The sequence below is a fragment of the Vombatus ursinus genome, unplaced genomic scaffold (assembly GCF_900497805.2).
Source record: "Vombatus ursinus unplaced genomic scaffold, bare-nosed wombat genome assembly UNPS02014830.1, whole genome shotgun sequence".
Taxonomy (NCBI): domain Eukaryota; kingdom Metazoa; phylum Chordata; class Mammalia; order Diprotodontia; family Vombatidae; genus Vombatus; species Vombatus ursinus.
In genome coordinates this window covers 45,030,826-45,056,029 of record NW_020954608.1, presented here as the reverse complement: position 1 = coordinate 45,056,029, position 25,204 = coordinate 45,030,826, and the positions used below count along the sequence as shown (strand labels likewise).

At 35.5% G+C, this 25,204-nt stretch overlaps 1 protein-coding gene across 1 annotated transcript in view; it reads left to right on the top strand.

The window, feature by feature from the left end:
* Window positions 1-1,568: 1,568 nt before the first annotated feature.
* PDE3A (phosphodiesterase 3A) overlaps window positions 1,569-25,204 on the top strand; it is a 373,613-nt gene continuing 349,977 nt past the window's right edge. Inside the window, exon 1 of the mRNA XM_027838672.1 lies at window positions 1,569-2,984. Within this exon, the coding sequence (XP_027694473.1) occupies window positions 1,965-2,984 (1,020 nt within the window). The 5' untranslated portion in view covers window positions 1,569-1,964. The remainder of the gene's footprint in view (window positions 2,985-25,204) is intronic.

The window sequence follows — 25,204 nt, the reverse complement described above, 5'->3', positions numbered from 1 at the left end:
CAGTACTTGGTTATATTTAGAATTTGCCATTAGTTTCTAAAACACCTTGTTATTTTTGTGTGACATCATTGCCACCCATTTAAATCACAGATGTGATTACAGTACTAATTGATTTGTCACAAGTTTTTTTGTTGTCAATATAAAAACATAATTTTACAGTGACAGGAATTTGGGTGACATGGTCCAGTCTACCCTTTGGAGGAAGTGATGTTTGTTTAGAACTACTCTAGACACCTTAACCTTTTGAAGTTCCCTGAAAGTCTAACCTCAAAACCTAGTCGTGTTTTCAATAGTCAATAACCAAGGCATACTCCTGACTCAGAATTCTTTTGTTTTGTTACTGACAAAATTTCAAAAAGAAAGGAAGTAACAACTAGGAAAACAACCCTTCATCTTGACAGCAATGATGATAAAGTGGTACTTGTAACTTGTGAGATTGTCCATCATTTACACCAACAAGAACCACAAAAGGTTTCCTGTTTAAATTTTTTTTCCAAGTAGGTTCATTCAGAAGTGCCTCTTGAATTTGTTTTGCTATTTAAACTGATTTGTGAATGAATGTATGGTACTTTTTCAAAAGAGTGAAATTGTGGTTGGTTTCTTAATTTTTAAATGTCAGAAGGGAGTAAGTTGACTACCCAGCACCCTTCCTGCTTTTAGGAAGCCAAAGATTCCCTTCCTCCGAATACATCTAAAAAGTTAACGACAACGGGAAAACAAGTCATTTGATCCCAAGTTTCTGAACTAAAATATTTCTTGGTTGTGAAGAGAGTTCATCTTAGTGGCTTCTCCTGCGTGTTTATTGCGTAGGTCCCAGTCAAGGGATGAAGAGCAATACAGAAGTAACGCCAGGAGCAGCGCCTCCTCGGGGGTAGTGGCGAACACAGGGAGGAAGTCTGTTTTTCAGAATTGCCTTAAAAAAAAAAAGGCGAATAAGAGACCGCCAGTTTCTGGCTTTCTTGTTTTAGGATTAGTTTGCTCACGGATTGCCTAGATCAAAGTGTGACTTTTCTCAGGCGCTTGCATCTGCTTAGTTTACAAAACTGCAAATCCCCGAGACCAACACTGCACCAAAAAGCGAAAAAGCACATCCCATTTTCCCTCTTACCCTCCCTTCCTTTTTTTCATTTCTCCCTTCCTCCTTCCCTCTTGCTGTTTTTCTCTCGAAGGGTCTGTCTCTGCGATTGGGTTTAGCAACTTCTTAATTATTTTCTCATCCATCCATTCCCCTTCCCTTTCTTCTCTCTCTCCCCTCCTCTATCCACTTTTCGATTTCTTCTTCTTTTTTTTTTAAACTGACCTGAACTGGCGCCCCCCGCCCTCATCCCACAACCCAGCTTTCCTACTTAGCCCGGGGGAATGGCGATTCTCGTCTGGCGGCGGTGCTGGAAGGGACTGGAGCAGCAGAGGAAAGAGTGATAGAGAAAGGACAGGGAGAAGAAAGAGAAGGGGGGGGGCGGCGGAGAGACTCCATCTGCTTTTGGAGCTCAGCTAACGGCTGGGGCCAGCACTAGAGAGAGTTGCAAGGAGATGGCCTAGAGATTAACCAGCACTTTTGACTTGTCCCTCTATTGCTGCTGCTACGATTGCTGCTGCTTTGACTTCAGCCCTCCGCTACCACGCGAAGGATGAATTTCACAGTTTTAAAAGACCTCAAGTAAGAATCCACACGGGAGAATGTGCATGGGTGAGGGAAGAGACTTTGGGGGGTGGTTGTTTAAAAGCTCAAGAAAAGTCGGGTCGTTTTCTCCCATACCAGCTTTGAACTTTCAAGAACCCCTTTGGTAGCATCGTCCTCTTCCCCACCCCCCATCCTTCCTCTCCCTCCACTTTTAGTAGCAAGTAATTGCTTATTGTGGAGCCGCAACTTAAGGCGATTTGGGGAGGAGGATTTAAAAGAGAAAGAAATTAAGGCAGTAGGAGCTGGTACCCCATTTGGTGCTTTAGTGAATAAGGCTAAAACCATGGCTCCGACTGGAGAGGTTGCTGTTGTCAGTGATGAACCCAGCAGTGGCAAGGAGGCTGAGTATCAGATCCCGGGGTCCGATTGCAACGGTTACTCTTGTAACGCCAAGCATTTGCCCCTGAGCCCTGCTAGTCTCTCGAGATCGCCCCGGGACCCGGGCTGTCAGGTCCTCTGGGGAGACTTGGTCTTGAACAAGCTCCGGAGCTCCCGGAAACTTTCCTCAGCTCTCTGCGCTGGCTCGCTCTCCTTTCTGCTGGCGGTCGTGGTGAGGCTGGTCCGAGGCGAGATCAGCTGTGACCTGGAGGAGAGTCAGGAGGAGGCGGAGGCGGCGGCCGCAACGGCGGAGGAGGAAGCAGCAGCAGCAGCAGCAGCAGCAGCTGAAGGGGGCGTCTTAAATCTGCCTCGGGGAGGTCCTCTGAGCGGAGGCTGGCAGCTCAGCGCTGGGCTGCAGCCCGCGGCGCTGCTCTTCGGTTTTCTGTGCGCCTTCTTTTGGATGGGCTTGTGCTTGCTCCGCTCCGGGGTCCGACTGCCTCTCGCGCTCGCGCTGTTGGCCGCCTGCTGCGGGGGGGAAGCAATTGTCCACATCGGACTGGGAGTCCGCGAGGATCACTTGCTCTCTCTCCCCGCCACAGGGGTGGTGCTCAGCTGCTTGGCCGCCGCGACATGGCTGGTGCTGAAGCTGAGACAGGGTGTCCTCATGATCTTCTTGATTAGTGCGGTCAGGACCGCGTCCCTGATTTCTTTAGAGAGGGTCAAGGTCTCCTGGAGGCCATACCTGGCTTACTCAGCCGGGCTGGTGGGGCTGCTTCTAGCCAGGTACCCGGAAAAAATCTTTCCCCAATTGAGAGAAGCAGCCCGGAGAGAGGATTTTGGCACCCAGCTGGTTGTAGGGACTAAGGAAGAGGTCTCGGTGTTTAAGAGGAGGAGGCGGTCCAGCTCCATGATCTCCGCCGAGATGTCCGGCTGCGGCAGCAAGTCTCATCGCAGGACCTCCCTTCCCTGCATACCTAGAGAACAGGTAAGGACTCTCTCCTCTCGCGTCTGAAAGACAGCGGTGGAGAAGAAACCGGGGCAGGGTGGAGAGAGTTGGACTGCTGTGAGGCACAGTAATAAATGGTCTTTGCAGCAGGAAGGGACAGAGGCTAGGAAAAGAGACACATCTAAAAGATTTGCAGATGGGCATCAGTTTCTCTGACCCTGAGCACCTTGTCACTTAAACAGTCACCAACATGGATTCAGGGCAAAAGAGAAGATCTCTAGATGGTTGCTCACAGCTGTTGCAACTTTTAAAATTTCCTACACCTGACTTGATCATCCACTCTCAAACTCTTTACAATGTATTGACTTCCCTTCCTCCCTTATTTCGAAGCAATGTTTTGAATTAATGAAGTTTAGTTTTAAGTGGTGGACGATCTTTTCAAAACGTGGCCTTTGCATTTCTTCCATTTTCCTTATACAGTGGTACATTGGTGGAACGAAGATAAACAGTTCCACAGCTTGTTTGAATTAGTGCCGTCAATATAAAATTATGGAACTGTTTGCAGTTTGTTTTATTGTGAAAAGAGGATATCTGAAGTTGTCCAATAGGTTATAAATATGTTGGAATTTTTTTGGGGGGAGTACCTATTGAAGTATAAGCTGACGCTAATAGACACTCATTTTGGTAATCATGCATTTGTGAATTGTAGGATTTTGGAAACAGATAAGTTGTTAATGTGGTTTTACAGGACAATTTGATAATGTATCCAAAGATTGGATTTGAAACATTTTTTTTTACATCTATGCAAACTATGCACATAGGTAAGAGGAGATATTTGTCCAGGATTGTAGTTAATAGAATGTATAAATTCCTTTTAAGTTCAAAAATTGCATAGCAATTAGCTTCTGTAGATCAGTGACCCAGCAATCATCCTTGAAGTTTTTGAAAACTGAACTGTATACCCTTATTTAGAAAAAAAAACCTTTTAAAATAATTTAAATAGGAAATGATTGTCCATACTTTTGTGTAAATGTCATTCTGACATTTACATGTCTGACATCCTCTGAAATTATGAGTAGTTGAGGACAAAATGAAAATCATGAGCTGCTTCTTGGGGTCCAGTGTCTTTTCATTTCAGTTCTTAAGAATACACCAAACATTTCCTGTAATTTAAAAAAAAAACAAACTCAATTTTTAAAATAGTGATTGTTTAGGAGTAGAGATCATTTCAATTATTTCACTGAAGTATTGTGTTTTGAACTGGTTTGATGCAGTGTCAAAAAGGGAAAATAAGGCAAAAAATAGGGACTTACATTTTTCAGCTTTTAAGACTAAATGATAGTTAATATTTGAATGACGATTGATTGAGAGATTATTCTAAAATGTGGAAAAAAAAACCCCCCCCCCCCCCCCGTTCTTATCTGGTTGTGCAAGCAGTTGAGCATTTTCTGAGTAGTAGAAAGTCACCATATGGTGTGGGTAGCTAGTTTTCATTCTGGAAATGAGTTGATATGTACATATATTTGTGGTTGTTTATATCATCCTTTGGAAGAATAGTTCACTATTACATACTTCATGTTTGTTTTAAAATTAAGCATACTTATTTAACATATTGTCTAGATATAATAAATATTACTCTGTGTAAGTAAATTCCAAAAGTGTGGTATATATCCCCAAACTGACTCTATTATTCTTAATAGGAATTATAACAATACAAAGAGAATATTAAGAAAGTTAGATAAGGGGATCAACATTAATTTCTTTTTGCAGGTACATGGAAGCATTTCTTCATAACTCTGGCATAACAGTCTAGCACATACGATCACTTCATTTATCAGATATTTGGAGGTGAACAGCTTATAAACAAGTCATATATTTTTAAAGAAAAGGCTCCATTTCTTTGATTTCATCATACACAATTCCTTTCCAATGCATTTCAGATATCTGAATTTAAATTCAAGAGCTTTCATATTTCCATTCAGAGGCCAAAGTTCTATTTTTCTCTGCATTAGATACTGAGTAGATTTAAGACAAGAAAAGTGCCTGAGTAATTGTGGTAGGTTTTTCATTACCTTTTTTTTTCTTGCTTTTATATTTACATTGATAGGTGGAAAAAAATGACTCTCATTTAAAGAAAATGACTGAGGTTTGAGGCTTTTAAAATTGTTGATAGTTGAGAAGAGTATTGTGCCATTCCTGTCATGTAGAATGGAGTAATTAAATTATTCCAAGACATTAACTTTATTTGGTTACTATTTTTAACTGTATTATTTGTGAAAAATATTATTCAGTATGCAGTTTTATCAATAATGGTTTGTAACAAAACTAGGATTGCATCTCTGTGAAAGTCAGGTCCTTGAAAAATTTAAGAAACTATGGGCAAGTGTTTCTCTTTTTAGAATAGTTTTTTTTTCTTTCCAAAGAGAATATAAGATGCTTAAAATAGAACCACACACACACACACACACACACACAATTAATACAGTACAGTGCTTCATAAGCAGGGATAGCATATTCTATCAGTATAGCATTTAACCTCCACCGATGAAATTTTGGGTGAAAACATTCACCCAATCCTCAAAAATTACCTAAAATTGTAGAATTGAGGAGGAAGCACATAATAAATGACACACACACACAGAGAAGGAAAACATGATTTATGTTGCAAAGTGTACCACTGTCTTTGACACTTTTTATAAAAACCAGTAATTGACCCTTCCAAATGTGCCTCTGCTTGTTAACTATTAATGATTCCATTCCTGAAAACAATTTCTACTCTTCAAACTTGAAAAGGATCACCAAACACCACAAAGTAATAAATTGGACTTAGCCAGGAACTTTCAATGGCAGTATATGAGAAAGCAGAGTGCTCTGATAAACTTGATAACTTATTTGGACCTTGACCATCATAAGTTGTAAGGATTAGAGAGGGTGAGCACAGCTTGCTCTTGTCCATATACCTTAAAGTGAACTTTCAGTTCCTTATAAAAATCTCTCTTCACTCCTTCCTTCCTTCCCTCCCCCAACTACTCTAAACTCTTAAAGGATAGGAAGACTTTAAGACAGAAGTCATAGCCATCAATTTAAAGGGTTAAGGGATTTCAGGAAGTATGTTACAGTGGAAAGTGTGCTGGATTTGGATTCAGAGGATCTGGTCACAGATCCCACCTTTGATGCTTGTTACTGTTCTGGGCCTCAGCTGCCTTAGCACTTAAATGAGAGGATTGAACTAACTGATGTCTGAGGTTTCTTCCAGCCCTAATTTTGTGATCCTGTAGGGATGATCTAGGATGACACCTTGATTTTTGCATATAATAGAATTTGGGGGCCTAGACAAGTTTAAGTGGCTTGTTCAAGGTCACAGAGGTAATAAGTATCAGAGCCAGGTTCTTAGATCCCAAATCCTGATCACCTTTGACTGTACCTTGCTACTACCTTTGTCTTAAAGGAGAAACCAGCAGTAGATCGTATGGCATGCAGAACAGTGCCTTGGCATGTAGTTTTTAAGGAAGTCCATCAAATAGTATGTTTATCTATATGGCATATAGGCTAGTTGCATTTGAAAAGAAGTTTCCTTGATTAACTAAAGAACCAAAAATACACAGGTTATTAAATATATATGTGTATGAGTGTGTACACACACACAAATGCACGTGCACATACATACATAAATCTCACAGGCTACAAAATCTTTTGCTAAACTGAATATTCAGGCAATTTGTTATGCATGACCTATAAACATATAATATATATTGCACTTTAATTATAAATATTTTATTAATACATCCCTTTAACATTTGGATTTTATGTTTGAAGGATATCACTTTCATCTTTACGCATCAAAGAAATGATTTGCCAGTAGAGCAATGATTACAGTGAACATCTCATGTTTCATTTTTAAAAAAACTCCATTCCAATACTATTGATTTTCCTGAAATTATGATTTTTGACAGAAATATATATTGTAATTTAGAGGCATGTGCCCCTTTCCATTTTGTGTATGTACACTTTGTTTTCACACATTTGTGACATTTATAGGCAAAGGAGGCTGAATTTTTCATTGAACTTGGATTAAAAATATATAATGGTGGACATTTAGGTAAAAAAACAATCTTTAAAAGTTCAAATTGTTTGTGCTACATATTATATTGTAACTTTTTATTTTAAAAATCCTTAAGAAAAGGTGAGGGTAACTGAGATAAATTAAAACTTTGTCAAGACTTGGAAGCATTTGAAGCATGGATGCACATTGTAGAAGCAGAAATAGCTGGAAAACTTTCCAGTGGGGAGAGGAGGGATACATGATTGGCTGAACAGACGAGATCCTGTTGCAATAAATGTTTTTGAAATTAAACTAAGCCGTGGTCCTAACTTTCATTTCTCAAATAAAAGAAAATTAATGGTAACATTCCCTGTTTACATTCACATGCATGATTTTATTTCAATCATAACTTAGGACATATTTTAGTAGTACTAGGCTGTTTGTAGTGTTACAGATGGTAGTACTGATGAGCTTATTTCACCTTGGTGACAAAATGAAATATGAATGTCAATATCATTAATGCCAACTCTTAAAAATGAAAAGGCAAAAATCCAATTTTTTCCTAGTAGGGGTAAAGAAGAAAACTTTTTTTTCCCTTTCTTTCTATTTTTTGGTCATATATTTTATAATTTCATTTTTGAGTTTAAGATGTTTAAAGTGTGATTAATAAAACCGTTTTTACTGTCAAGTTAGTGAATCTGTATAAACTTATAGAGCATGGAAGGAGTCAAAACAAGAACTTTGTTCTTTCTGTACTGAAACTAAAGTGTAAAAAAGTGAAAAGCTATGGAACTGAAAGAAATTCTGTGTATGCTGGGCTGTCATGTTTAATTAAATAAACAGGCCAGAACAGTGACTCTGTGTATGAAATACATTTTGAAAAGCCTAGGGGGCTTTAAAAAGCTAGGGAAGCAAGAGGGAGCAATATTAGCATGAAAAATATTCCTTACATTTGTAATGAGTGGCATTTGTGGGAATTTGTCAATATCAGCTATTAAAGAATATAGTCTGCTGAAAGAAACAAGTTGAGTGAACACACTTTACAAAATTAAAAATTCTTCTCTGGTTCTAAAGGTAAAGCACTCAACTTAGATTCATGAAGACCTTCAAATCTTGCCTCAAACACTCAAACTTTTTGTCCCTGGGAAAGTCTCTTAAACTTTGAGCCTCAGTTTCCTTATCTGTAAAATGAGGATATCAATAGCACTTATCCAAGATAATGTGAGATAATGTTAAAGTGAGATAATGTTAGAAAAATCTTTACCAACTTTAAATCCACATTAATGTATTGCGTTACTTTTCTGAAGAGTTTGGATTGATTCCTTCCAGTTCTAAACAATTTGATTTTATGACATTCAACATATACCATAACAAATATAGAAATTATTTCTTTGAATCCTCTCATTTTATAGATGAGGAAACTGAGACCCAAAGAGGGTGGCTTGTCTGGCTAACACAGGTAGTAAAAGGTCTGGGATTTGAACTCAGATCCTATGATGCCTAGTTCAAAGTTCTTTCCATTACATTATACAACCTCCTTAGTTTTCATTGAAAACACATATTGCATCTACTTGAAATTTGTTCTGCATTTCTTTATTAAGCAATAATTACTTGTTTGTTGGACTTTGACAGATTTTGAGAAAATGGGAAGCATGTTAGAGAAATCCAAATGAAAATAGTATGGTATTTTATTTTGTGTAAGCTACCCAAATGATATTTAGATAGAACTAGGTAATAATAGAATTTGAAGGAAAATAATTTTAAAATAGTAATGAAGGTGACTTAGTATCCACTTGACACTGGTTGAAAATTAGAAGTGGACCTGTGTCTCATTTGTCACACTCGAGTATTTGCTGTCTTCCAATTGGACTATCTGGAAAATGTGTGTGTGTGTGTGTGTTTTGCTCAATTTTCACAACCATTTTCTGCTTTCTGATCAATAATACAATTTTTTTTGAGGTTTCACTTGAGTTTTTTTTTTTTTTTTAGGCAATTGGGGTTAAGTGACTTGCCCAGAGTCACACAACTAGTGAGTGTTATGTGTCTGAGGCCAGATTTGAACTCAGGTCCTCCTGACTTCAGGGTTGATCCTCCATAAATAGCCTTTTTTTAAAAACTCTACTATTTGCAAGAGAAAGTGGAAAAAGTCAGTGCTGTAATTGTAGCATGTCACTTTTTGTAGAGGAAGAATGTTTTTTTCTCTCTCGCATTTGTGTGTAATGATACTCTAAGAATTGAAATATGCACCAAATGCATGAAACATTAGTGTATATCTGTCTCTTTTCAAGATGCACTTTAATTTCCAGGCTAACTTTAAAAATAATTATTTTCCAAGGTTTTATAGTTGCTTTTAAAATTATACCACAATCGTTCATAAATGCCATCCCTTTCATTCCTGCCTCCTAACAATAAAAATGAAAAAAGTAATTCAGTAAAACCAATTGACACACCTATCATGTCCTGAGAATATCCAACATATCACATGCATGGTCTCCCATTTTTCTAGTAAGAAAGTGCCAAGAATCATGATTCACTCTCCATTATCAAGGTCGATCATTACACTCAATGTGAGTTCACCTGACTTTTATTGTGTTTTTTTTATTTGGATTATTGGAGCATATTATTATTTTCTTTCTTTCCCATGTTTCTCCAAATTCCTCATATTTACCATTGCTTATCATGCAGTAATATTCCATTATATTCATGTACCAAAATTTTTTCAGAGATGCTCCAATTGATAGGTATCCTCTTTGTTTCTAGGGTTTACTGACACAAAAGTGCTGCTATGAGTATTTTGGTATATATGGGATGTTTCTTTCTGCCTTTTGATGTCTTTGGGCTGTGTGCCCAGTAGTGGAATTGCAGGGTAAAAGGGTAGGAACAGTTTAGTGACTTTTCTCACATAGTTCCAAATGGTTGTCCAGAACAGTTGGACTGGTTCCCAGTTCCATCAACAGTAGATTAGTGTGACCATCTTCCCACCCTTCCCCAACATTGCCTACGTCTGTCTTTTCTCATCATTGCCAGTTTGAATGTGAGGTGAAATTTCAGAGTTATTTTAATTTCTACTTCCTATATTAGTGATTTGGAACACTTTTTCATAGAGTTATTGATAGTTTGGATTTCTTCTCTTAAACTATACATATTCTTTAACCATTTATATATTGGGAAATGCTCTTTGGTCTTTCACTTTTATCAATTCTCTTTAGTCTTGGATAGCAGACATTTATCAGAGAGATCTAAGATAAAGATTTTATTCTCATTTGCTTTCTTTTCTTTTCTTCATTTCTTTTTGTAGCCTAACTATAAAGGCATTTTACAGCAAAAGCATTTTAATATAATATAAATTAAATTGTCTATTTTATCTTTATGATCAACTCTATTCTGGATTTGCTTAAAAGTTCACTTCTTATAACCAGAATTATTTAAGTACCTACTTCTGTCTTCATCTTGCTCTCTTCAACTTATCTAATATTAAAAACACCTACTTGGTCCAGGGGCCTGGATGATTTTACCTGGTGCCCCAGGGAAGATATTCATGCAGCTTAGATGGTGGCTCATATCTAGGGTCTCTGAAAGTGTAAAGTGGAAAGATATACCATGTACAATTTGTATCATATATAGGACAAGTATTTATTTCTACACAGAAAAGAAATGTCAAAAGACAAAGCTTCGCAGTGCTCACTGACAGAGTGACTTAAAACAGGATCCAGTAACATAAATCAACAGGGTTGACTGTTTTTAAAATAGATTTTTATTGATGGATTTTGTTTTTACATCAAGTAGATTTTTGCCTGTATCCTTTCTCTTTTTCCTTTCCTGAGAGTCATCCCTTAGAACAAGGAATTTTCCTTTAAAAAAAAAATAGGAAGAGAAAACAATTCAATAAAGTCAATCAATACACTGAAGAAATCTTACATATGCAAAATTTCACTCCTATGGTAACCTCCCCTCCCCTGCAAAGGAGTGGAGGGAGGTGTCTCCTCATATCTCATTGAGACCAAGGTTGCTCATTACAATTTTGCCAAATTATTTTTCCGTTTTTTGTGGATTGTTCTTTACATTGTTGTCAATGTGTATATTATTTAGCTGTCTCTTCTTTATTTTGCATTAGTTCATCTACTCTTTCCATGCTTCTCTGTAATTCATATGTATATTGAATGTGTAAAACATATTAAATGTTTCTTACAGAACAGTAATATTCTAGGATATTCACACACCACAACTGTTTTTTAGCCATTCCTCATTAATGGACATCTACTTTGCTGAAGGTCATGTATTTTGTCTTTAGTTTTTATACCACACAAAATGCTACTGGGGGTATATGGGGTATATGAATCTTTTCTATTTGTCAGTGACCTCTTAGGGCTATATAAAGAGCCTAATTCTTAAGCCTCATCTGAAAATTTAATAATTTGTGGTCCTACCAAATAGGTCTAAACTTTGTACTTTCAAACAACTTCTAGTTCACTGAGGAATAGATTTGGTAGAGGGTAAGGATTGGATGGAGAAGTGTGTTTCCCATCCCTGCCCCTCCTTACAGGAAATCTAGTGGTAGAGAAGGCTTCTTTTTACGTAGGAGTATGGAAGGACCTAGATAGCTTGAAGTGATTTCCTTTTTAACACATGTAGTACCCTCCCTCCACCTCCCCATCTCCCAGTGTTCCTCTCATGGAATGAGGAGGAGGAACAAAGGACTACATAAGGTTTTCAATGCCATATCAAAGCTCCAAGTCCTCTCATAGTGGAGTATCATTTGTACATGACTAGAAGAAATCAGGAGTTTATCATCCCCAAAGTGGCAAGCCCCATTATTTCTGAGTCATATACATGTGATTGGCTGGAGGCAAGAAGGTCAGTTTTGTACATTTTCAGTTTAACTGTTACATTGGAATCGCTTATTTCTTTGTAGTTTATTGTGCTGTATATTATAAGATGCTGTATTTAGATAATTTCACTAAATTGCTTTCCAGTTTTCCATGTAGTTACTGTTGAATAGGGAGTAATCTTGCATTCTCAAGATTATGAAACATTGGGCTACATATTTGTTTCTGGGTCTTGAATATCTAATATTCTCAACTTTTCCATTTTTTTAAATCATTGCCAAATGCTTTGGATAAATATTACTTTAGGATATACTTCAGGATCTGGTAATGTTAGGTCCTCCTTCAATCCTATTGTAGTCATTAGTTTCCATGAAATTCTAGATTATTTGTTTCTCCAGAAGAATTTTGTTGTTTAGGTTTATAAAGTAATCTTTTGGTAGGTTGCTTTGTATAGCACCAGATATGTAAATTTAAGTACTATCATTATTAAATCGGCAAAGGCCAAAAAAAAAATTTCTCCAATTCTTTGAGTCTTTATTTTGGTAAAGTGTTTTATAATTGCATTTATTTAAGTCCTTAGTGTATCTTGGTAAGTTAATTACTCAAATATTTTACACAGTTTAAAGGTTACTTTAAATTGAATTTTTCTAACATTTTCTCTTTTTGTAAAGAAAATATTGTATCAAAATCCTGACCACTTCTGTGGAAATATTTTATATCCTGCTATTTTACTAAAGCTATTGCCTTGATTAGTTTTTTTGTTAGGTAATAAATTTTTCCTTTAAATTCTCAGTTTTGCTAATGTAATTATCTGTAGAAGTTTCTGATAATTCTCTGATCCATCTGAAAATTTAATTTTTGATCTTGGTAATTTGGATTTTCTTATTATTTTTTGTTTCAGATTGGCTAATGGTTTGCTGATTTTTTGGTTAATCTTTAAAAAAACTAGTTCTTTGTTTTCTTAATTCTATTTTGATTTACTATTATTTATGTTATACTTAAAGTTTCTTGTTTTAGGTTTAATTTTTTAATTTTTTCTTTTTTAAATTAAATTTTAGTTTTTCAATCAGCAAACAATTTTTCTTCTCTCCCTCCTACCTCCTTACATCTCAATGAAGAAATAAAGAAAAATAAAACCACTGTTACAGACATGTATAGTCAAGCATAACAAATTCTTATTGGCCATTTCAAGAAAATATGTCTCAATATCTAGCCTGAATGTTTCACCTCTCAATCAGGAAGTGAGCAGCATATTTCATCTTGAATCCTCTGGCATTGTGGTTGATCATTATGTTAATTAGAGTTTCTAATTCTTTCAAAGTTGTTTGTATTTTGATATTTTTGCATAAATTATTCTCCTGGTTCTGCTCACTGGACTCTGCATTAGTTCAAACAAGTCTTCCCAGGTTCATCTGAAACCACCCCCTTCATACTTTCTTACTGCACCTTTATAACTATAATGTTTTCAGCTATTTCCTAATTGATGAGTACCTCCTCATTTTCTAATTCTTTGCTACTGAAAAAAGACGTGCTATAAATATTTTTATGCATCCTTAGAGTTTGTTTTGCTTAGAATTGATCCATCCCTTAATTTATCCTCTCTCTTATTTCCTTCATCTCTTTTTTTCTCTTTTCCTCCTATTTCCCTGCTTAGTGAAATGTATTTTCTTTTTACCCAACTGTGTGTATGTTTATTCTTACTTCTGTTGACAAGTTTAGTTGAGAGTGAAATCCAAGTGTCACCCACTCTCCTCATTCTTTCCTCCATTGTTGGAAATAATTCTACTTAATGCACCCTGATTATGTGAGATAATTTCCCCCATACTTCCCCTTCCTCTTTCCACTATTATTTTAAGATCATCAAGACACAATATAACTAGTCATAGGCTCTCTGTCTAATTAGCTTCCTTATATGACTCCTGATGATGACATAGTTCTGAGGGGACATAGGTATCATCTTCCCATATTAGAATATAAACAGTTTATCCTTGTTAATTTCCTTATCATAACTTGTGTTTATCTTTTTATGTTTCTCTTGATTCTTGTGCTTGTACATCAAAATTTTTATGAACTTCTGGTCATTTCATCTAGAATTCTTGGAAGTCCTCTATTTCATTAAAGATCCATATTTTTCCCTTCTGCAGGATTGTACTTAGTTATGCTGAATATGTTATTGTCTAGGTAAGTTATTCTTCATTCTAAGCTTCTATCTGTTACCTTCTAGAATAAGCTTTCCCATTCTGTTTAGTGTCACTAAATTGTGAGTACTTAGTACTTGAATTCTTTCTGGTTATCTGTAGGATTTTTTTATTCTACCTGGACATTCTGGATTTTGGCTAAAATGTTCCTGTGATTTTTAATTTTAGAATTTTTCTTCAGGAGGAGGCTGGTAGAATCTATTTCTATTTTAATTCTTTTGGAGGGGTGGGTAGGTTAAGGAATAGGAGGGCTAGGTAGTAAGTAGAAATAAAGCAGAAGAGTAAAAAGAGATATGTGTAAATAGGGTGAGAAGGAAAGTGAGGAAAAATAGGAAGGAGGAAAATATACAACAATAATTGTAACTTAGAATGTAAATGAGATGAATTTATCCATTAAATGATAACAGATAGATTAAACATTTGAATTCAACAATATATTGCTTTCAGGAAACACTTTAAAAATGAGAGATACATGTAAAATAAAATAAATGACAAGAGTAAAACTTATTAGGTAAAAAAAAGTAGGGGTAGTAATCATGATCTCAGACAAAGTTAAAGTTAAAATATATTTAATCAAAAGAAAAAAGAGAAATTACACTTTGCATCAGCAATATTATTCAATATTGTTTTAGACCATTTGAAACAACCAGACAGTATAAAATACTTGAGCATATATCTGCCAAAACAGACACAGGAACTGTGTGAACATAAACATAAAAACATTTTATACAAATAAACTCAGATCTAAATAATTAGAGTAACATTTATATTCATGGATAAGTAAAGTCAATAAAATTTTTAAAAATGACAATTTTACCTAATCTATTTATTCAGTGTCATCCCAATTAATTTGCTAAAAAATTGAGTTAGAAAAAATAACAACCAAGTTCATTTGGAAGAACAAAAGGTCAGGTATTTCAAAGAAACCAGGGAAAAAAGATGTAAAGGAAATAGATTCAGCGATATCGGACTTTAAACTATATTACAAGGTGAGAGCACTATTGAAGTGTAAAATGGATAATTTCAATTATTCTAAATTAAAATTTTCTTATGTAAATAAAACCTATGTAGCCAACAATAGAAGGAATACAGAAAATTGAGGTAAAATATTCATAGACAATCTCTCAGCTAGGATGTGATTATGTTGGAATATTGTTGTAGGTGTAGGAAATTATGAGCTGGTTGATTTTTAAAAACATGGAAAGTCTTGGACTTAGGAAGATGCTATCCATCTTCAGAGAAACAGATGACAAGTGGAAATTATCATAGTATGGTCTTACATATCTGTTTATGAGTATATATGTGTATGTTTATAGATATCTATGTATATATATCCACACTTAATTGTAGCCTTCTTTAGGGTGGCAATGAGGGAGAAAACAATCTAAAAAGTACAAAGCAAAAAACAAAAGAAAACCTACAAGGAAGCAAAGAAAAGCTGGGCAGCATTGAAAATAATGTGCAGTATTTATTACATAGGTTTTTTTGAAATGGAAATTTATTGCTCCATAGAGATTGATAACTGTATTTCTTCAGTATTTGTTTCATTTTCTATATTTCTTATATTTCTACCATGTAAGCTGATATTAATGTTTTCCTTTCTTATTTCTTAGTTTCAGACTTTTTGCATTTAGAATGAGTTTGATTGACATCCATGATTTTCTTTCGAATTAAATTGTGCCAATTGGAATGTAAGATGTTTACTTCATTGTTTCTTTTACAGGAAGGAAAATATGCACCCCAGCAAAATAATGTAGTAATTGTTTGAGTTGCCATGTAATATATGTCAGTTGTTTAGACTGTAGTATGCTGTCATATGGACAAGCAACAAAATTATTCTTTCAATATGTACATCTTAAATGATGCTACACATCTTTCTGCTGAGCTTTTATCTTTGGGAAATTGTGCTGGGCTTTTAATGGTTCTAAGTTTCTCCCTGAAACAAAATTCCTGATTGATGCTTTTCCACAGCACCTGATCCAAACCTTTCCTTTTCTCTTCAAGCCTCCTACAATATGCATTCTTCTTTCTCCACTTCTCTTTAAACAGAATACCTCACCTGCTATTTTCCTGAGAAAATTGAGGTCATCTTTCATGAATTTCCAATTCAGCATCAATTTATTTTTCCTTTGCTTTCTCCAGTCTTTGAGAGAGAAGGTGCTATTTTTTCCAGAACTTATTTCTTCCATCAGTTTTCCCCCCGTCTCCACTCCCTTTATCCTGGATCCTCTCTTTTTTCTTTTTTTTGGGGGGGGCAATGGGGTTAAGTGACTTGCCCAGGGTCACACAGCTATTAAACATTATGTGCCTGAGGTTGGATTTGAACTCAGGTCCTCCTGAATCCAGGGCCGGTGCCATCTAGTTGCCCCCATCTTGGATCCTCTCTTGCTGCTTACATGCCCAAGTTTCTCCCACCCTCTAACTTTCAATTGCTCCTACCATTCCCTCATTGTGTCTCTTCTTGTTTCCTTTACTTTCAGTCCCTTGAAATCTGACTTCAAATTCCATCATTTGACAAAAGTATTCTCTCCAAGGTTACCAATGGTCTCTTAAGAGCAAAATCCAAAGGCCTTTTCTTCATTTTCATCATTTTTGACTTCTCTGCAGCCTGTGACACTGTTGGCTACCCCTTTGAGTTTCACTTCACTAACAAAATGTTTCGTCCTTCATAAAGTTTTCTTTCTCTTTGCGATTGTCTTTGTAGCCTGCCAATTTTCTAGAACCTCTTCTTTTTATATGCTCACTTCTGGGGATTTCAGCATCTCCTCTGGGTTAAAGTATCATTTATATGGAGATGACTGTCAAATCTACAGATCTATTCCATGTCTTTTCCTGTTTGCCACAAACACAGTGTGTTTAAAACAGAAGTCATTATCTTTCCTCACTAAACTGCCATTTACACCAACTTCCTCTGTCATCCAAGTTAATAATCCTAGAGCCACCTTTCACCCTTTTTCTTCTTCCATACCCCAAAGCCAGTCCATTTTCAGGTCTTGTCAATTCTATTTCTGCATATCACCTCTCTGTCCTTTCTAGAAACACAACCACCACCCTAGTTAAGTCCTTGCCAACTGCACTATTACAATATCATCTCAGCTTCTTTCCTTTTTAATCCACACTCATACAGTTGCCAAACTACTGTTCCTAAAGCACAAGTCTACCCATGTTTTTCTCTTGTTCAAAAAACTTTAGTAACTCCCCATTTGTTGTAGTTGTTCAGTCAGGTTCAACTCTTCATAACCCCATTTGAGGTTTTCTTGGCAAAGATACTGGAGTGGTTTGCCTTTTCCTTCTCCAGCTCATTTTACAGATGAGGAAGCTGAGGCAAACAGGGTTAAGTAACTTTCCCAGGGTCACACAGCTAGTAAGTGTCTGAGGCCAGATTTGAACTTAAGAAAATGAATCTTCCTGACTCTGGGTCTGACACTCTATCCACTGTGCTACTTAGCTGCCCCAACTCCATATTAGCTCTAAGATAACATGCAAATTCTTTTGAGATTTAAAATTCTTCTTGATTGTGCCCTAGCCTCTTTTTAGGTCTTTTCTATTTCCCCCCTCATTTTGCATTCTAGTTAATGTAATTTAATTGCTATCTTCCATGCACAATATTCTTTCACCTGCCTCAGTGCCTTTGTAAGGCTGTCTATATGCTTGGGAATGCATTACCTCTTCACCTCTATCTCTTGTGATCTTTAGTCCCATTCAAGGTTCATTTAATGTTCCCTCTTTTACAAGAGTACTTTTCTGAAAAAAAAAAAGTCTCCTTCTTCCTAGTTGTTAGTGTTCTTCTCAAAATTACATTGTCTTTAATTTATTTGTGTTCTACATCACATTGTAATTTTGTCTGTCCATCTCTCCCTTAGGGTATAAGCTTGGCAGTGGAGAAGTTAATTTTGTTTTTGTATCTCTAGACCCTATTATGTAGAAGATGCTTAATAAACATTTGAATTAAATTACATTTTAACACTGGTATTTTCCTAGTAATGCCATATAACTGCAAGTCATGGACAATCATGGTCTAGGAAGAATTAAGGTTTATGGTCATCTGAAGGGCAATGGAGTGTATCAGAGCATGGTGTGTATCAGGCTGAAACACATCACTGCTAAGCATTGCTTAAAAAAAGTGATACAAAGTACCTGTCAGAGAAATGTGTGGTGAGGGCAGCAGGATAATAGACAGGAAGACTTCATTTGGAGTTATTCAATTCAAGTTATCTAAAGAACCTGAGATTATGGGGTGGACCTTTTGTGTCAGATTTACTGAAGGACGTGGATGGACAAAACAATAATGGTATTACTATCAAACATTTTTACAATATGCTTTAAGATTTGAAAAATGCTTTTGCAAAGTGTCATTTGACCTAAACAACAACCTTGTGAAGTTAAGTACTATTATCACCATTTTACAGATAAGAAAACTGAGGCAAACAGAGGATAAGTGACTTGACCAGGGTCACACAGTAAGTTTCTGAGAATCTGAACATGGGTCTTCCTGACCACAGGTCCAGTGCTCTATCTACTGCACCACTAAAAGTCACCCACTGTATGAAACGGTATGAGTGAGCTGTGATCTATATCCTTGAAGGGACATATCCACATTAAGATCATAGATCTTTTGATACATTTGTTACTAGAGTAAAGTATTAGACACATTATATACCTTAGCATGATTGCTTTAAAAAAAAAGCCTAATGGTTATAATTAAACAAAACTAAAAGGATTTTAAGTAACGCTAACCTTGGAAAACTGAGAATATACTTTTTATGAGTCAGTCAACACATTAAGGAAAAGAGTTCTGTAATTGTTATTGTTACTGAGACAGAAGAACGTAATATCGAAAAATCATAGTTGAGTGATAGAGATGTGTTCTTTGTATTAGTTGTTAAACCCTTTCAAAGACTACAAATTTTATGTACTCATGTTAAAAAGGATTTTGCTATTCTGACTCCCCATAAGCTCTTTTAAAAGACCATCTCTCCTGATGGCTTTCATAGGAAAAACTTGGATGGTTGCATGACTTTCTGCAGCATCACCTAGCCCTGCCGAATCCCTTCATACATGACACTTTAAAAAATTTCATTTAAAAAAAGGGCCTAAAGTGTGCAGATCATTGTTGTATGGACTTGGCAAGATACACTTTCTCTTAAATTTTTTAAAATATGTATTGCACATGTTGACTATAAATACTTGTGTTAGATCCCTGCTGTTTGGCAATATATGGATAGGGGTTCTATGAGAGAATTTGATTACAGTATAACAATATTTTCCCATGCTGCCAAAATATTATATTATAAAACTGACTCAAAAAAGGCTTAAATTTTTCTTCTTTTATTTTAAATTCCTGAAGGTTTTTTATGCTTCTGGCACTACCTCATATATTCTTCCTTCCTTTTCTCATGGGCTTTGTCAAGATTAAATAAAGTCTTGCTTAAAATTGTCTCATGAAACATGGTCTTGAGGCATTAGATTTTGATCTGTCACTATATTGACAATCAAATTAACAAACATATAATGAATGCCTATCGTGTTCCAGAATACTTTTGCAGATACAAACAAATGGAAGATACGATTCCTATCAGTGCAAGTAGAGATTGGTCCATTCTTTGTGTTTCAATGCCCAGTGTATGGCACATAGTAGGCTCTTAATAAATGTTTGTTAATTGATTGATTCCTGCCCTCAAGCAGTAGGAAGAAGAGATATAAGCAAGTGCTAACAAAATAAAAGATTTAGAAAACAATACATGATACTTCACGGCTAAGAGGTAGATATTTTAGTTATAGAAACTAGAAATAATGGAAAAACAGCATTTATTTGATATTGAATATAATGAACCATGAATGCACTTTTAATGTTTTGTCTTGCTATGCTTATGTAATATTTTTGAGACAGCTTAAAGTCAGATGTAGAATCCTTTTAAGAGTTTAATTAAATCATCTGATTTAAGTAGAGAGCTAGTATTCATCCTGACATATCTTTTTCTTCCTTGAGGAAAGAAATTGAGGGACAACCAAACTTTTGTGGTAGTGTGATAGCTTACATTTATGGATTACACCCTACCTAATTTGATCTTCACAAGCTCGTGAAGGCAGGCAGCATGAATCCTTTCATCTATTTAAATGAAGAGAAAGCAGGGGACTTATATAGTTTAAATTAGAGTCCTAGAGACACTAAGTGGTAGTTTATATGATATTGAACTTACAGTGACTGTCAATATAATCTAGTTCAAGTTTATCATTTTAAAATGAGGGAACTGAGCCCCACAGAACTCAAATAACTTGCCCAAGGTTTCAAGGATAATAAGTAGTAAAACTACACCTTAAACCCATATCTTCTTACACATCTGGCACTGATTCTGTTACAGAATTTGGCCTACTTCCAATTCTCTTCCTGGACTTTGAGATGTTGCTGGAGTAAAGCGAGATAGGAAGAAATTCAGGCTAGTGTTGGTAACGTGCTAAGTCTGAATCCTCAATTGAGGTAAAGGACAGAAGACCATGCCAATTTGTTGGGATGGATGTTGTAAGATTGCCTTAAAAGAACACCCTCTAATAGTATATCTTCCTCTCATCAGATTGCACCTTGGTAGCCTCTGGAATGTATGATTTTTTGAACTTTAGTTCTTTACATAAAATAAATGTTAATTGCATTCCAAAGTCTAGCTTCATGCTGATCAGATAAAGGCTAAGCAGAATATTTAATCCCTGTCTAAAGAATGATAATCATTTCATTTTAGTCTTTTACAACAAATTAAGCTTGTATCAAGTATCAAAACAATTGAGGGAGAAAAATCTTTCCTCTTCAAAATTACTTTTCAGATGCAAGTACAGAAATAGCTTTGAGTGTATTTTTCATTTAAGTCATCTTATTGACTATGAGTGCATTCCTGAATGAATTGTGAGCATATGATACAGCATTAATATAGTTTCTAATAAACTTTACCACTTAGAAGTTTGAAATCTCATCATTGAGAAATTACAAACTAACTTACCTCCTGTAGTTGGTTATATATTCAACAGTTTTGAAGCATATAGGTTTTTTTCACGTGCCTATGCTAAAATGGATCATTGATGTGGAAGTTCCCTCCAACAGTGCAGATTGTGACAATCCATGTCTGCCCTATCTCTGTGACTTTTGTCCATTATTTTGCCATAAATTTACCCTAAAGCATCCCACTAAATGTGCAAGGGACCTTCTACACTTCTTCATGACACTGATGATAACAGTGGAACCTATGGGACATCTAAAGCTACTTTTTACTCTTGCTTCATGACTAACTCATCTTTTTTTTTTTTTACTCAGATATTTCTTTGACATTTTTCTATGGTTCTTCTTTATAGTTCCTTATATATTTGGTGAGAATGGCTGCAACACATAATATATGCCTCTCCATTGACTTCTGATGGATGACACCCCATTTCAACTCTACAATATTGTCCCAGCATGTACAGCCATATTACATCACTAGTGCAATATTAGCATTTAAAACACCTACCTTCATTTTGGGGAAAAAAGTTTGAGAATATTTAGGGAGCTCTGCAGTTTCCGTAAGGAAGCCAGTTAGTCAGCTCTCCTATTCCTATTTAATTATGGGTTTGATCTGCCTGTTTTCATTGTCTGTTCAAGGTATGTGTACTGGTGGGCATATACTGTAAGTTGTTCATCTAATTATACGTCATAGTCTGGAAAATCAACGTTCTTTGTTTATTTGGTTTTTCTTGTATGAATGGTTGAACCAAACTCTAAATGGTTCTGGATCTCTTCCAGGTGGCTCGGAAGCATTATGTGATTTGATGCAACCACAACAATGTCATCTACAAATAGGAACATCTGGACGGTCTAATCATCTATAGGGAATTTTTCTTCAACTTGGACTGTGCTCTGTCTCCTCCATAGGAGTGATGGATAGTTTTGGCAAGCCTGTATTTCCCTATTTTATGCCTTGCCTGACATTAATGATCAGAGGGTTGTTGAACAAAGTTCTCTCTCTTATCTTTAAAGAAATATAATATAATTTTGAGAGACTTTAGATAATTATTTGTCTTAATATTTATTATTTTGATAATATGTAATAAAATAAATCACAGAATAAATAATTTCATCAATAATAATATTTAATAATCATATAAATTATAGTCTATTGTGGAATATCATTGCAAAATCCTATCTATTCCCTAATAATACACTCATCACTGGTGCCATTGATAAATATACACACACACTCCCATAAAAATTTTATGTTGATGAGAAAATAGGCATCTAAATTAGATAGTGGTAGTTTTTGAAGCTTTTCCCTTCTTTCCCCCTTTTTTTAAACTAAAAGAGTCAATCTCTTCATGCATTTGGAATTTCTCAATTATGTCACATTTTTCCAGTTATGTTGCTTTTCCCCAAAGTTCTGCTCTATGTATATTTGGTCAATTTCAGTGTCAAATATTTTCTATCTTTGTTCTCTTTAATGACATTTCCAGCTCTTCACTTACCACACTCAGGACTATGATGGTAGTTCATATTTTAGCTCTATTTCCTTTGAGAGTGAAAAGAGTTCTTTACAAAAATATTTCCAGCTCTTTCCCACCTTTCTTCTGTTTGTCTGTCTCCTTCCAGTTTTACCAGTTTCCTCAAAATGGCTTTCCTTAATTTGAATCTCTCATCAAGATTTCTTTACGTTTGACCTTCCACTGTTTCTTTCTGTTTTATGTGGTAGTACTTCTCATAGTCTTCTGTAGTTATTCTCTGTCTTCTAGGTTTGTACTAATTTTTATATTTCCTCTAGAAAGTCTGACTCTACACAGACAGCTGATTAAGGGCTACTTCAGTAATGAATTGTTTCTTGTCCATTATAATTAATTTCATCTTTGTCATCTCTCCATGCCTATGGATTCAGTTTCTTTTCTTTGTTTTTGTTTTGTTTTTTTGGCTAGGCAATGGGGTTAAGTGACTTGCCCAGGGTCACACAGCTAGTAAGTGTTATGTGTCTGAGGCCGGATTTGAACTCGGGTCCACCTGAATCCAGGGCTGGGGCTCTATGCATTGCGCCACCTATCTGTCCCTCAGTTTCTTTTCTAAAAAACATTGTTTATGATGTTTAGGCATGAGACTTTGATGCAGTATATTAACTTTAGGCCACTTTCATTTTTTATTCCTGATCTGTGTCTTCCAGCTTTTTTTCTGTCCTCATGTATTTATTCTTCTCTTTGCTTTGAAGTCATGGAATATCACGTTGGTTTTATTTGGACAGTCTTTTCAGTTCTTTATAGACTTTCTATACCTTGTCATTTTCTTCAACAGATGATGGTAACAAGCCACACTTACTTTTACTTTAGGCTTTCTGCAAATATTTGTTATTAGTATTATAATATAAAATTACTACATGCCTCATGAAATAGCATTGCCTTTAGATGCATAATAAAACCAATAGCTCAAGTCCTTCATTTAACTTTTTAAAGGGGACTTATGAGCCATTTTTCTATTTAGCTGTCACTTTTCTCTGTCTCCTGGTTTTGTACAGTGAGGATGTCAAGATTTCTAGGATTTGTCTCCTATGATAGTATGTTTATTCATTTGGTCACCAGAGAAGTATATGTCACCTTCAGAGTATTGGTAGCTAAATTAAAATTAATATCTTTCTGAAAACTTCCTGATTCTTAAGACCTTCTGCCCTCTTTTCTATCACCCTAAGCCTCTCATGGAAGTAAAGAAACTTATGCACTCTTATTTTTATGGACAAAGAAATCAGACTATATAGCCAACCTGCTGGTGATGAGCCTTTCTATACTTAGCTAGGTTTGTTCTTGGAAAGCAGACCCAAGCTACCGCCAGGAGTATGCTTGAAGCCTTTCCAGCATAGTGAAACTGGCCAAACCTTTTACATAGTTTTGGAGAGCTCAGAGTCACCTCTATGCTATGGTGAAACATCATACAAGGAACTTCTTGAGGTAAACTAACTTTCTATGCATTTTAAAAATTAGGTTTTGAAAACATGACAAGCTTTATGCCTACTACATATATCTCTAGCTCCTATATCAGTGTATTATATGTATGGAGGCACATATATTTTCCCTCTTATTGTTTACAGTAGCATCAACATACATATTCTTCTCATGTGAAAATGTAATTGGTATGATAGTATAGGGAATGATGTTGTTATCTCTGAAAAGTTTTAATGGTGGCCAAGAAATTATGTTTTGTCATTTCTTGGTAGTACAATAGCACCCATTGGTGACTTTATGATGAAATCAACACTGGAATATTATTTACATAAGAGATTTGAGAGAAAGTACAGTCCTTTTGACCTTTTCAGTTTAAGGGAAATTCATTTTAGATCTTTATCAAAAGCTTACTTGTGCAAGGTGCTATGCTTAGAGATGTATAAAATAATCTAAAACATAATTTTTACTCCTAAGGACAGATTGAAGTTTTTTTTTTTTTTTACTATTTGATGCTGAATTTAAAAATCAAAGTGGATTTTTTATATATATAAATTTCACAATTTTCACTAAATACTTGTTGGAACCCAGAGAAGGTATTTTCACCAGGGTCTCTAACCCACAAGCACACTAGAAGGTCAGGTTCATAGAATGAGGAAGGCTACATATCCCCCTTAGAATTCTAGGGTTACTCCTGAGGAGTTGGGTATATCTATCTGCCATTGGATCAAATTCCTATTCCTCTCTGCTTTCCCCATTGTCAACTGCTAATGATTTGCAGTCCAATATCTTTTAACCAATAAACATCAATTTCCTTTTTAAACATATTTTATTTATTTCATTAGATATTTTGCAATTACATGTAAAATTTTAGCATTTATTTTAAAAATTGTTGAGTTCCAAATTCTCTCCCTTCCTTCCATCTCACTCCCCTTCCTTGAGAAAGTAAGCAGTTTAATATCCTTTATACATATGAAGTCATGCGAAAACATATTTCTATATTGGCTATGTTGCAAAATAAAACACAAAAAATCCCAAGAAAAATAAAGTAAAAAAAAAAACAATTATGCTTCAATCTGCATTCAGAATTCATCAGTTTTTTCTCTGGAAGTGGATAGCATTTTTTTTAACTTGGGTCCTTTGGAATTGTCTTGAATCATTGTCTTGAGTAGAGTAGCTAAGTCTTTCACAGTTGATCATCCTTACAATATTGTTACAGTACTGTTGTTACTATGTACAGTGGTTCTGCTCACTTCATTTTGCATG